General features: G+C 43.9%; 1 protein-coding gene across 2 annotated transcripts in view; it reads left to right on the top strand.

The window, feature by feature from the left end:
* The window catches only part of LOC135559997 (cdc42-interacting protein 4 homolog), a 54,509-nt gene that overhangs the window by 8,243 nt on the left and 30,970 nt on the right, over positions 1-15,296 (top strand). For both annotated transcript variants that reach the window (XM_065000953.1, XM_065000954.1), the window contains exons 2-6: positions 469-584; positions 801-854; positions 1,958-2,105; positions 2,381-2,443; positions 4,618-4,722. In XM_065000953.1, the coding sequence (XP_064857025.1) occupies positions 469-584; positions 801-854; positions 1,958-2,105; positions 2,381-2,443; positions 4,618-4,722 (486 nt within the window). The remainder of the gene's footprint in view (positions 1-468; positions 585-800; positions 855-1,957; positions 2,106-2,380; positions 2,444-4,617; positions 4,723-15,296) is intronic.

Here is a 15,296-nt window from a genome sequence, read left to right as displayed (position 1 = left end):
TTACTACTGTATAGAGGAGTGTGTTGTATCAGTAACTAGTAGTTATATTACTACTGTATAGAGGAGTGTATCAGTAACTAGTAGTTATATTACTACTGTACTGTATAGAGGAGTGTATCAGTAACTAGTAGTTATATTACTACTGTATAGAGGAGTGTATCAGTAACTAGTAGTTATATTACTACTGTATAGAGGAGTGTGTTGTATCAGTAACTAGTAGTTATATTACTACTGTATAGAGGAGTGTATCAGTAACTAGTAGTTATATTACTACTGTATAGAGGAGTGTATCAGTAACTAGTAGTTATATTACTACTGTATAGAGGAGTGTATCAGTAACTAGTAGTTATATTACTACTGTATAGAGGAGTGTGTTGTATCAGTAACTAGTAGTTATATTACTACTGTATAGAGGAGTGTGTTATATCAGTCCAGTATCTAACCCTGTTCTGTATCTCCTGTCTGTAGGACCAGTATGATGGTATTGATAAACACACCCAGTCAGGACTGGATCTGGTGGACCGATATGTGAAGTTTGTCAGAGAACGGACCGAGATAGAACAGAACTACGCCAAGCAACTCAGGTCTCTGTCTCTGTCTGACTGTCTGTGTGTGTGTGTGTGTGTGTCTCTCTGTGTGTGTCTGTCTGTGTGCTCTGTCTGTCTGTCTCTCTTTGTGTGTGTGTGTGTGTCTCTCTCTGTCTATGTCTGTTTTTGTCTGTCTGTCTGTGTCTGTGCAGTGTGTCTGTGTATTTTAATTAGTTGTTAGAATGTAACCCTGACATTCTCTCTTCCTCTCAGAAACCTCTCCAAGAAATACCTTAAACGAGGCAGCAAGGAGGAGCAAGAGTGTGGGTGAGTTGTGTCTGCCTCTCTGTCTGCGTCTGTCTGTCTCTCTCTGTCTGTGTCTGTCTCTCTGTCTCTGTCTGTGTCCTCTCTCTAATCAGTTAGTGATTATCAGTTGAATGCTGTGCTTATCCTTTGTCTCTCGTGTTTGTCTTTATTAGACAGACAGATTTCTTTATCCCACCAATCACATGCAACCCTTTACCCCTGTTTCCTGGAAGTGAACCAATCACATGCAACCCTTTACCCCTGTTTCCAGGAAGTGAACCAATCACATACAACCCTTTACCCCTGTTTCCTGGAAGTGAACCAATCACATGCAACCCTTTACCCCTGTTTCCAGGAAGTGAACCAATAATATACAACCCTTTACCCCTGTTTCCTGGAAGTGAACCAATAACATACAACCCTTTACCCCTGTTTCCTGGAAGTGAACCAATAACATACAACCCTTTACCCCTGCTTCCTGGAAGTGAACCAATAACATACAACCCTTTACCCCTGTTTCCTGGAAGTGAACCAATAACATACAACCCTTTACCCCTGTTTCCTGGAAGTGAACCAATAACATACAACCCTTTACCCCTGTTTCCTGGAAGTGAACCAATAACATACAACCCTTTACCCCTGTTTCCTGGAAGTGAACCAATAACATACAACCCTTTACCCCTGTTTCCTGGAAGTGAACCAATAACATACAACCCTTTACCCCTGTTTCCTGGAAGTGAACCAATCACATTCAAATCAAATGTTATTTGTCACATACACATGGTTAGCAGATGTTAGTGCGAGTGTAGCGAAATGCTGGTGCTGCTAGTACCGACAATGCAGTAATAACCAACGAGTAATCTAACAATTCCAAAACTACTACCTTATACACACAAGTGTAAAGGGATAAAGAATATGTACTTAAAGATATATGAATGAGTGATGGTACAGAACGCCATAGGCAAGATGCAGTAGATGGTATGGAGTACAGTATATACATATGAGATGAGTAATGTAGGGTATGTAAACAAAGTGGCATAGTTTAAAGTGGCTAGAGAGTGGCTATGTTGTCATCTAACTAATCTCTCTCTATCCCCTCGGTCTTGTTGCCCCTCCACCTGCAGGTTCACCAATCACCAGTCATTCCAGGACATTGTGAATGAGCTGAATGACTATGCGGGCCAGAGAGAGCTGATAGCAGAGAACATGATGACTGGAATCTGTGTAGAACTCACCAAATACCTTCAGGACCTCAAACAAGAACGCAAAACAGTGAGAGAGAGAGAGGGAGGGAGAGAGAGAGAGGGAGGGAGAGAGAGAGAGGGAGGGAGAGAGAGAGAGAGAGGGGAGAGAGGAGAGAGAGGGAGGGAGGGAGAGAGGAGGGAGGGAGAGATGGAGGGTGGGAGGAAGGGTGGGAGAGAGGGAGGGGAGGGTGGGAGAGATGGAGAGATGAGAGGGAGGGAGAGAGGGAGGGTGGGAGATAACATCACCGACATGTTGAACTCACTTTGATGTTGTCATCTAACTAATCTCTCTCTCTCCCCCAGTACCTGGCCGATGCCAAAAAAGCTCAACAGAACTTAGAGATCAGTTTCAAACAGCTGGAGAATGTGAGTTTCTGTGTGATTGAGAGTGAATATGTTATAACCCCTATAACCCACGGTTTCCCACCCGTCGACCCGCGGGTGGTTTTGATTGGCACCCCCCCCCAGAGACAGGATCATATATAAATGTGTTCCCCAGTATTCCCACTCCTAATAGAGAGACAGGATCATATATAAATGTGTTCCCCAGTATTCCCACTCCTAATAGAGAGACAGGATCATATATAAATGTGTTCCCCAGTATTCCCACTCCTAATAGAGACAGGATCATATATAAATGTGTTCCCCAGTATTCCCACTCCTAGTAGAGAGACAGGATTATATATAAATGTATTCCCACTCCTAATAGAGAGACGGGATCATGTATAAATGTGTTCCCCAGTATTCCCACTCCTAATAGAGAGACAGGATCATATATAAATGTGTTCCCCAGTATTCCCACTCCTAGTAGAGAGACGGGATCATATATAAATGTGTTCCCCAGTATTCCCACTCCTAATAGAGAGACAGGATCATATATAAATGTGTTCCCCAGTATTCCCACTCCTAATAGAGAGACGGGATCATATATAAATGTGTTCCCCAGTATTCCCACTCCTAGTAGAGAGACAGGATCATATATAAATGTGTTCCCCAGTATTCCCACTCCTAGTAGAGAGACAGGATCATATATAAATGTGTTCCCCAGTATTCCCACTCCTAATAGAGAGACAGGATCATATATAAATGTGTTCCCCAGTATTCCCACTCCTAATAGAGAGACAGGATCATATATAAATGTGTTCCCCAGTATTCCCACTCCTAATAGAGAGACAGGATCATATATAAATGTGTTCCCCAGTATTCCCACTCCTAATAGAGAGACAGGATCATATATAAATGTGTTCCCTAGTATTCCCACTCCTAATAGAGAGACAGGATCATATATAAATGTGTTCCCCAGTATTCCCACTCCTAATAGAGAGACAGGATCATATATAAATGTGTTCCCCAGTATTCCCACTCCTAATAGAGACAGGATCATATATTAATGTGTTCCCCAGTATTCCCACTCCTAATAGAGACAGGATCATATATAAATGTGTTCCCCAGTATTCCCACTCCTAATAGAGACAGGATCATATATAAATGTATTCCCCAGTATTCCCACTCCTAATAGAGAGACAGGATCATATATAAATGTGTTCCCCAGTATTCCCACTCCTAATAGAGACAGGATCATATATAAATGTGTTCCCCAGTATTCCCACTCCTAATAGAGACAGGATCATAGATAAATGTGTTCCCCAGTATTCCCACTCCTTATAGACGGGATCATATATACATGTATTCCCACTCCTAATAGAGAGACAGGATCATATATAAATGTGTTCCCCAGTATTCCCACTCCTAATAGAGAGACAGGATCATATATAAATGTGTTCCCCAGTATTCCCACTCCTAATAGAGAGACAGGATCATATATAAATGTGTTCCCCAGTATTCCCACTCCTAATAGAGAGACAGGATCATATATAAATGTGTTCCCCAGTATTCCCACTCCTAATAGAGAGACAGGATCATATATAAATGTGTTCCCCAGTATTCCCACTCCTAATAGAGAGACAGGATCTTATATAAATGTGTTCCCCAGTATTCCCACTCCTAATAGAGAGACAGGATCATATATAAATGTGTTCCCCAGTATTCCCACTCCTAGTAGAGAGACAGGATCATATATAAATGTGTTCCCCAGTATTCCCACTCCTAATAGAGAGACAGGATCTTATATAAATGTGTTCCCCAGTATTCCCACTCCTAATAGAGAGACGGGATCATATATAAATGTGTTCCCCAGTATTCCCACTCCTAATAGAGAGACAGGATCTTATATAAATGTGTTCCCCAGTATTCCCACTCCTAGTAGAGAGACGGGATCATATATAAATGTGTTCCCCAGTATTCCCACTCCTAATAGACAGGATCATATATACATGTGAGCCAGATTTGAAATGATTGTTTTAGTCAATTTGCAGTCTACAAATGATTTGTAAATATGTTATGGCCTCTGACCGTCCATCTGCTCAGGAAATAATCGTCCCGTGGCTGAATCCAGTTGATGATCCCCTATATCCCTCACTAAACCAAGTCTCGTGTGTGTGTGTGTGTGTGTGTGTGTGTGTGTGTGTGTGTGTGTGCAGACTAAGAGGCGTTTTGCCAAGGAGTGGGGAGAAGCAGAGAAAGCCACACAGCAAGCGGAGAAAATTGAGAACGACACAAACGCTGTGAAAGCAGATGTTGAGAAGGTACACACTCACACAGATTAACGTTCACACCACGTCCCTGTATACCAGTTAATACAGTGTCCAGGTGAAGCAGCATACGTACCTATATACCAGTTAATACAGGTGTGTGTCCAGGTGAAGCAGCATACGTACCTATATACCAGTTAATACAGGTGTGTGTCCAGGTGAAGCAGCATACGTACCTATATACCAGTTAATACAGGGGTGTCCAGGTGAAGCAGCATACGTACCTGTATACCAGTTAATACAGGTGTGTGTCCAGGTGAAGCAGCATACGTACCTGTATACCAGTTAATACAGGTGTGTCCAGGTGAAGCAGCATACGTACCTATATACCAGTTAATACAGGTGTGTGTCCAGGTGAAGCAGCATACGTACCTGTATACCAGTTAATACAGGTGTGTCCAGGTGAAGCAGCATACATACCTATATACCAGTTAATACAGGTGTGTGTGTGTCCAGGTGAAGCAGCATACGTACCTGTATACCAGTTAATACAGGTGTGTCCAGGTGAAGCAGCATACATATCTATATACCAGTTAATACAGGTGTGTGTGTGTCCAAGTGAAGCAGCATACGTACCTATATACCAGTTAATACAGGTGTGTGTGTGTGTCCAGGTGAAGCAGCATACGTACCTATATACCAGGTAATACAGGTGTGTGTGTGTGTCCAGGTGAAGCAGCATACGTACCTATATACCAGTTAATACAGGTGTGTGTGTGTCCAGGTGAAGCAGCATACGTACCTATATACCATGTAATACAGGTGTGTGTGTGTGTCCAGGTGAAGCAGCATACGTACCTATATACCAGGTAATACAGGTGTGTGTGTGTCCAGGTAGCAGCATACGTACCTATATACCATGTAATACAGGTGTGTGTGTGTGTCCAGGTGAAGCAGCCTACGTACCTATATACCAGGTAATACAGGTGTGTGTGTGTCCAGGTGAAGCAGCATACGTACCTATATACCAGTTAATACAGGTGTGTGTGATCAGGTGAAGCAGCATACGTACCTATATACCAGTTAATACAGGTGTGTGTGTGTGTGTCCAGGTGAAGCAGCATACGTACCTATATACCAGTTAATACAGGTGTGTGTGTGTGTCCAGTTGAAGCAGCATACGTACCTATATACCAGTTAATACAGGTGTGTGTCCAGGTGAAGCAGCATACGTACCTATATACCAGTTAATACAGGTGTGTGTGTGTCCAGGTGAAGCAGCATACATACCTATATACCAGTTAATACAGGTGTGTGTGATCAGGTGAAGCAGCATATGTACCTATATACCAGTTAATACAGGTGTGTGTGTGTGTCCAGGTGAAGCAGCATACGTACCTATATACCAGTTAATACAGGTGTGTGTGTGTCCAGGTGAAGCAGCATACGTACATATATACCAGTTAATACAGGTGTGTGTGTGTCCAGGTGAAGCAGCATACGTACCTATATACCAGTTAATACAGGTGTGTGTGTGTCCAGGTGAAGCAGCATACGTACCTATATACCAGGTAATACAGGTGTTTGTGTGTCCAGGTGAAGCAGCATACGTACCTATATACCAGGTAATACAGGTGTGTGTGTGTGTGTCCAGGTGAAGCAGCATACGTACCTATATACCAGGTAATACAGGTGTGTGTGTGTGTCCAGGTGAAGCAGCATACGTACCTATATACCAGTTAATACAGGTGTGTGTGTGTGTTCAGGTGAAGCAGCATACGTACCTATATACCAGTTAATACAGATGTGTGTGTGTCCAGGTGAAGCAGCATACGTACCTATATACCAGTTAATACAGGTGTGTGTGTGTGTCCAGGTGAAGCAGCATACGTACCTATATACCAGTTAATACAGGTGTGTGTGTGTCCAGGTGAAGCAGCATACGTACATATATACCAGTTAATACAGGTGTGTGTCCAGGTGAAGCAGCATACGTACATATATACCAGTTAATACAGGTGTGTGTCCAGGTGAAGCAGCATACGTACCTATATACCAGGTAATACAGGTGAGTGTGTGTGTCCAGGTGAAGCAGCATACGTACCTATATACCAGTTAATACAGGTGTGTGTGTTCAGGTGAAGCAGCATACGTACCTATATACCAGTTAATACAGGTGTGTGTGTCCAGGTGAAGCAGCATACGTACCTATATACCAGTTAATGCAGGTGTGTGTGTGTGTCCAGGTGAAGCAGCATACGTACCTATATACCAGGTAATACAGGTGTGTGTGTGTCAAGGTGAAGTAGCATACGTACCTATATACCAGGTAATACAGGTGTGTGTGTGTGTGTCCAGGTGAAGCAGCATACGTACCTATATACCAGGTAATACAGTGTGTGTGTGTCCAGGTGAAGCAGCATACGTACCTATATACCAGTTAATACAGGTGTGTGTGTGTGTCCAGGTGAAGCAGCATACGTACCTATATACCAGGTAATACAGGTGTGTGTGTGTGTCCAGGTGAAGCAGCTTACGTACCTATATACCAGGTAATACAGGTGTGTGTGTGTGTGTGTGTGTCCAGGTGAAGCAGCATACGTACCTATATACAGGTGTGTGTGTGTCCAGGTGAAGCAGCATACGTACCTATATACCAGGTAATACAGGTGTGTGTGTGTCCAGGTGAAGCAGCATACGTACCTATATACCAGTTAATACAGGTGTGTGTTCAGGTGAAGCAGCATACGTACCTATATACCAGTTAATACAGGTGTGTGTGTGTGTGTGTCCAGGTGAAGCAGCATACGTACCTATATACCAGTTAATACAGGTGTGTGTGTGTGTCCAGGTGAAGCAGCATACGTACCTATATACCAGTTAATACAGGTGTGTGTTCAGGTGAAGCAGCATACGTACCTATATACCAGTTAATACAGGTGTGTGTGTCCAGGTGAAGCAGCATACGCCCCTATATACCAGTTAATACAGGTGTGTGTGTTCAGGTGAAGCAGCATACGTACCTATATACCAGGTAATACAGGTGTGTGTGTGTGTGTGTGTGTGTCCAGGTGAAGCAGCATACGTACCTATATACCAGTTAATACAGGTGTGTGTGTGTGTCCAGGTGAAGCAGCATACGTACCTATATACCAGGTAATACAGGTGTGTGTGTGTGTGTGTGTGTCCAGGTGAAGCAGCATACGTACCTATATACCAGTTAATACAGGTGTGTGTGTGTGTCCAGGTGAAGCAGCATACGTACCTATATACCAGTTAATTCAGGTGTGTGTTCAGGTGAAGCAGCATACGTACCTATATACCAGGTAATACAGGTGTGTGTGTGTGTGTGTGTCCAGGTGAAGCAGCATACGTACCTATATACCAGTTAATACAGGTGTGTGTGTGTGTCCAGGTGAAGCAGCATACGTACCTATATACCAGTTAATACAGGTGTGTGTGATCAGGTGAAGCAGCATACGTACCTATATACCAGTTAATACAGGTGTGTGTGTCCAGGTGAAGCAGCATACGTACCTATATACCAGTTAATACAGGTGTGTGTGTGTGTGTCCAGGTGAAGCAGCATACGTACCTATATACCAGTTAATACAGGTGTGTGTGTGTCCAGGTGAAGCAGCATACGTACCTATATACCAGTTAATACAGGTGTGTGTGTGTGTGTGTCCAGGTGAAGCAGCATACGTACCTATATACCAGGTAATACAGGTGTGTGTGTGTGTGTGTGTGTCCAGGTGAAGCAGCATACGTACCTATATACCAGTTAATACAGGTGTGTGTGTGTCCAGGTGAAGCAGCATATGTACCTATATACCATGTAATACAGGTGTGTGTGTCCAGGTGAAGCAGCATACGTACCTATATACCAGGTAATACAGGTGTGTGTGTGTCCAGGTGAAGCAGCATACGTACCTATATACCAGTTAATACAGGTGTGTGTGTGTGTGTGTCCAGGTGAAGCAGCATACGTACCTATATACCAGTTAATACAGGTGTGTGTGTGTGTGTCCAGGTGAAGCAGCATACGTACCTATATACCAGGTAATACAGGTGTGTGTGTGTGTCCAGGTGAAGCAGCATACGTACCTATATACCAGTTAATACAGGTGTGTGTGTCCAGGTGAAGCAGCATACGTACCTATATACCAGTTAATACAGGTGTGTGTGTGTCCAGGTGAAGCAGCATATGTACCTATATACCATGTAATTCAGGTGTGTGTGTGTGTCCAGGTGAAGCAGCATACGTACCTATATACCAGGTAATACAGGTGTGTGTGTGTGTGTCCAGGTGAAGCAGCATACGTACCTATATACCAGGTAATACAGGTGTGTGTGTGTGTCCAGGTGAAGCAGCATACGTACCTATATACCAGTTAATACAGGTGTGTGTGTGTGTTCAGGTGAAGCAGCATACGTACCTATATACCAGTTAATACAGGTGTGTGTGTGTCCAGGTGAAGCAGCATACGTACCTATATACCAGGTAATACAGGTGTGTGTGTGTGTCCAGGTGAAGCAGCATACGTACCTATATACCAGTTAATACAGGTGTGTGTGATCAGGTGAAGCAGCATACGTACCTATATACCAGTTAATACAGGTGTGTGTGTGTGTCCAGTTGAAGCAGCATACGTACCTATATACCAGTTAATACAGGTGTGTGTGTGTCCAGGTGAAGCAGCATACGTACCTATATACCATGTAATACAGGTGTGTGTGTGTGTCCAGGTGAAGCAGCCTACGTACCTATATACCAGTTAATACAGGTGTGTGTGTGTGTCCAGGTGAAGCAGCATACGTACCTATATACCAGGTAATACAGGTGTGTGTGTCCAGGTGAAGCAGCTTACGTACCTATATACCAGGTAATACAGGTGTGTGTGTCCAGGTGAAGCAGCATACGTACCTATATACCAGTTAATACAGGTGTGTGTGTGTCCAGGTGAAGCAGCATACGTACCTATATACCATGTAATACAGGTGTGTGTGTGTGTGTCCAGGTGAAGCAGCCTACGTACCTATATACCAGTTAATACAGGTGTGTGTGTGTGTCCAGGTGAAGCAGCATACGTACCTATATACCAGGTAATACAGGTGTGTGTGTGTGTGTCCAGGTGAAGCAGCTTACGTACCTATATACCAGGTAATACAGGTGTGTGTGTCCAGGTGAAGCAGCATACGTACCTATATACCAGTTAATACAGGTGTGTGTGTGTGTGTCCAGGTGAAGCAGCATACGTACCTATATACCAGTTAATACAGGTGTGTGTTCAGGTGAAGCAGCATACGTACCTATATACCAGGTAATACAGGTGTGTGTGTGTGTCCAGGTGAAGCAGCATACGTACCTATATACCAGTTAATACAGGTGTGTGTGTGTCCAGGTGAAGCAGCATACGTACCTATATACCAGTTAATACAGGTGTGTGTGATCAGGTGAAGCAGCATACGTACCTATATACCAGGTAATACAGGTGTGTGTGTGTGTCCAGGTGAAGCAGCATACGTACCTATATACCAGTTAATACAGGTGTGTGTGTGTGTCCAGGTGAAGCAGCATACGTACCTATATACCAGTTAATACAGGTGTGTGTGGTCAGGTGAAGCAGCATACGTACCTATATACCAGTTAATACAGGTGTGTGTGTGTGTGTGTGTGTGTGTCCAGGTGAAGCAGCATACGTACCTATATACCAGGTAATACAGGTGTGTGTGTCCAGGTGAAGCAGCATACGTACCTATATACCAGGTAATACAGGTGTGTGTGTGTGTCCAGGTGAAGCAGCATACGTACCTATATACCAGTTAATACAGGTGTGTGTGTGTGTGTCCAGGTGAAGCAGCATACGTACCTATATACCAGTTAATACAGGTGTGTGTGTGTCAGGTGAAGCAGCATACGTACCTATATACCAGTTAATACAGGTGTGTGTGTGTGTCCAGGTGAAGCAGCATACGTACCTATATACCAGTTAATACAGGTGTGTGTGTCCAGGTGAAGCAGCATACGTACCTATATACCAGTTAATACAGTGTGTGTGTGTGTCCAGGTGAAGCAGCATACGTACCTATATACCAGTTAATACAGGTGTGTGTGTGTCCAGGTGAAGCAGCATACGTACCTATATACCAGGTAATACAGGTGTGTGTGTGTGTCCAGGTGAAGCAGCATACGTACCTATATACCAGTTAATACAGGTGTGTGTGTGTCCAGGTGAAGCAGCATACGTACCTATATACCAGTTAATACAGGTGTGTGTGTGTCCAGGTGAAGCAGCATACGTACCTATATACCAGGTAATACAGTGTGTGTGTGTCCAGGTGAAGCAGCATACGTACCTATATACCAGTGTAATACAGGTGTGTGTGTGTCCAGGTGAAGCAGCATACGTACCTATATACCAGTTAATACAGGTGTGTGTGTGTGTCCAGGTGAAGCAGCATACGTACCTATATACCAGGTAATACAGGTGTGTGTGTCCAGGTGAAGCAGCATACGTACCTATATACCAGGTAATACAGGTGTGTGTGTGTCCAGGTGAAGCAGCATACGTACCTATATACCAGTTAATACAGGTGTGTGTGTGTCCAGGTGAAGCAGCATACGTACCTATATACCAGGTAATACAGGTGTGTGTGTGTGTGTCCAGGTGAAGCAGCTTACGTACCTATATACCAGTTAATACAGGTGTGTGTGTGTGTCCAGGTGAAGCAGCATACGTACCTATATACCAGGTAATACAGGTGTGTGTGTGTGTCCAGGTGAAGCAGCTTACGTACCTATATACCAGGTAATACAGGTGTGTGTGTCCAGGTGAAGCAGCATACGTACCTATATACCAGTTAATACAGGTGTGTGTGTGTGTCCAGGTGAAGCAGCATACGTACCTATATACCAGTTAATACAGGTGTGTGTTCAGGTGAAGCAGCATACGTACCTATATACCAGGTAATACAGGTGTGTGTGTGTCCAGGTGAAGCAGCATACGTACCTATATACCAGTTAATACAGGTGTGTGTGTGTCCAGGTGAAGCAGCATACGTACCTATATACCAGTTAATACAGGTGTGTGTGATCAGGTGAAGCAGCATACGTACCTATATACCAGGTAATACAGGTGTGTGTGTGTGTCCAGGTGAAGCAGCATACGTACCTATATACCAGTTAATACAGGTGTGTGTGTGTGTCCAGGTGAAGCAGCATACGTACCTATATACCAGTTAATACAGGTGTGTGTGGTCAGGTGAAGCAGCATACGTACCTATATACCAGTTAATACAGGTGTGTGTGTGTGTGTGTGTGTGTGTCCAGGTGAAGCAGCATACGTACCTATATACCAGGTAATACAGGTGTGTGTGTCCAGGTGAAGCAGCATACGTACCTATATACCAGGTAATACAGGTGTGTGTGATCAGGTGAAGCATCATACGTACCTATATACCAGTTAATACAGGTGTGTGTGTGTGTGTGTGTCCAGGTGAAGCAGCATACGTACCTATATACCAGTTAATACAGTGTGTGTGTGATCAGGTGAAGCAGCATACGTACCTATATACCAGTTAATACAGGTGTGTGTGTGTGTCCAGGTGAAGCAGCATACGTACCTATATACCAGTTAATACAGGTGTGTGTGTCCAGGTGAAGCAGCATACGTACCTATATACCAGTTAATACAGGTGTGTGTGTGTGTGTGTTCAGGTGAAGCAGCATACGTACCTATATACCAGTTAATACAGGTGTGTGTGTGTCCAGGTGAAGCAGCATACGTACCTATATACCAGTTAATACAGGTGTGTGTGTCCAGGTGAAGCAGCATACGTACCTATATACCAGTTAATACAGGTGTGTGTCCAGGTGAAGCAGCATACGTACCTATATACCAGTTAATACAGGTGTGTGTGTGTGTCCAGGTGAAGCAGCATACGTACCTATATACCAGTTAATACAGGTGTGTGTGTGTCCAGGTGAAGCAGCATACGTACCTATATACCAGTTAATACAGGTGTGTGTGATCAGGTGAAGCAGCATACGTACCTATATACCAGTTAATACAGGTGTGTGTGTGTGTGTGTGTCCAGGTGAAGCAGCATACGTACCTATATACCAGTTAATACAGGTGTGTGTGTGTGTGTGTCCAGGTGAAGCAGCATACGTACCTATATACCAGGTAATACAGGTGTGTGTGTGTCCAGGTGAAGCAGCATACGTACCTATATACCAGGTAATACAGGTGTGTGTGTGTCCAGGTGAAGCAGCATACGTACCTATATACCAGTTAATACAAGTGTGTGTGTGTGTCCAGGTGAAGCAGCATACGTACCTATATACCAGGTAATACAGGTGTGTGTGTGTGTGTCCAGGTGAAGCAGCATACGTACCTATATACCAGGTAATACAGGTGTGTGTGTGTGTGTGTCCAGGTGAAGCAGCATACGTACATATATACCAGTTAATACAGGTGTGTGTGTGTGTTCAGGTGAAGCAGCATACGTACCTATATACCAGTTAATACAGGTGTGTGTGTCCAGGTGAAGCAGCATACGTACCTATATACCAGTTAATACAGGTGTGTGTGTGTCCAGGTGAAGCAGCATACGTACCTATATACCAGGTAATACAGGTGTGTGTGTGTCCAGGTGAAGCAGCATACGTACCTATATACCAGGTAATACAGGTGTGTGTGTGTGTCCAGGTGAAGCAGCATACGTACCTATATACCAGGTAATACAGGTGTGTGTGTGTCCAGGTGAAGCAGCATACGTACCTATATACCAGGTAATACAAGTGTGTGTGTGTGTCCAGGTGAAGCAGCATACGTACCTATATACCAGGTAATACAGGTGTGTGTGTGTGTGTCCAGGTGAAGCAGCATACGTACCTATATACCATGTAATACAGGTGGTGTGTGTGTGTGTGTCCAGGTGAAGCAGCCTACGTACCTATATACCAGTTAATACAGGTGTGTGTGTGTGTCCAGGTGAAGCAGCATACGTACCTATATACCAGGTAATACAGGTGTGTGTGTGTGTGTCCAGGTGAAGCAGCTTACGTACCTATATACCAGGTAATACAGGTGTGTGTGTCCAGGTGAAGCAGCATACGTACCTATATACCAGTTAATACAGGTGTGTGTGTGTGTCCAGGTGAAGCAGCATACGTACCTATATACCAGTTAATACAGGTGTGTGTTCAGGTGAAGCAGCATACGTACCTATATACCAGGTAATACAGGTGTGTGTGTGTGTCCAGGTGAAGCAGCATACGTACCTATATACCAGTTAATACAGGTGTGTGTGTGTCCAGGTGAAGCAGCATACGTACCTATATACCAGTTAATACAGGTGTGTGTGATCAGGTGAAGCAGCATACGTACCTATATACCAGGTAATACAGGTGTGTGTGTGTGTCCAGGTGAAGCAGCATACGTACCTATATACCAGTTAATACAGGTGTGTGTGTGTCCAGGTGAAGCAGCATACGTACCTATATACCAGTTAATACAGTGTGTGTGTGTCAGGTGAAGCAGCATACGTACCTATATACCAGTTAATACAGGTGTGTGTGTGTCCAGGTCCAGGTGAAGCAGCATACGTACCTATATACCAGGTAATACAGGTGTGTGTGTGTGTCCAGGTGAAGCAGCATACGTACCTATATACCAGTTAATACAGGTCAGGTGAAGCAGCATACGTACCTATATACCAGGTAATACAGGTGTGTGTGTGTGTCCAGGTGAAGCAGCATACGTACCTATATACCAGTCAATACAGGTGTGTGTGTGTGTCCAGGTGAAGCAGCATACGTACCTATATACCAGTTAATACAGGTGTGTGTGATCAGGTGAAGCATCATACGTACCTATATACCAGTTAATACAGGTGTGTGTGTGTGTGTGTGTCCAGGTGAAGCAGCATACGTACCTATATACCAGTTAATACAGGTGTGTGTGATCAGGTGAAGCAGCATACGTACCTATATACCAGTTAATACAGGTGTGTGTGTGTGTGTCCAGGTGAAGCAGCATACGTACCTATATACCAGTTAATACAGGTGTGTGTGTCCAGGTGAAGCAGCATACGTACCTATATACCAGTTAATACAGGTGTGTGTGTGTGTGTGTTCAGGTGAAGCAGCATACGTACCTATATACCAGTTAATACAGGTGTGTGTGTGTCCAGGTGAAGCAGCATACGTACCTATATACCAGTTAATACAGGTGTGTGTGTGTCCAGGTGAAGCAGCATACGTACCTATATACCAGTTAATACAGGTGTGTGTCCAGGTGAAGCAGCATACGTACCTATATACCAGTTAATACAGGTGTGTGTGTGTGTCCAGGTGAAGCAGCATACGTACCTATATACCAGTTAATACAGGTGTGTGTGTGTGTCCAGGTGAAGCAGCATACGTACCTATATACCAGTTAATACAGGTGTGTGTGATCAGGTGAAGCAGCATACGTACCTATATACCAGTTAATACAGGTGTGTGTGTGTGTCCAGGTGAAGCAGCATACGTACCTATATACCAGTTAATACAGGTGTGTGTGTGTGTGTGTCCAGGTGAAGCAGCATACGTACCTATATACCATGTAATACAGGTGTGT

Source organism: Oncorhynchus nerka, linkage group LG15, assembly GCF_034236695.1.
Source record: "Oncorhynchus nerka isolate Pitt River linkage group LG15, Oner_Uvic_2.0, whole genome shotgun sequence".
Classification (NCBI taxonomy): Eukaryota; Metazoa; Chordata; class Actinopteri; order Salmoniformes; family Salmonidae; genus Oncorhynchus; species Oncorhynchus nerka.
Note: the sequence above shows the minus strand (reverse complement) of the source record. Positions and strands in the feature narration are given on the sequence as shown.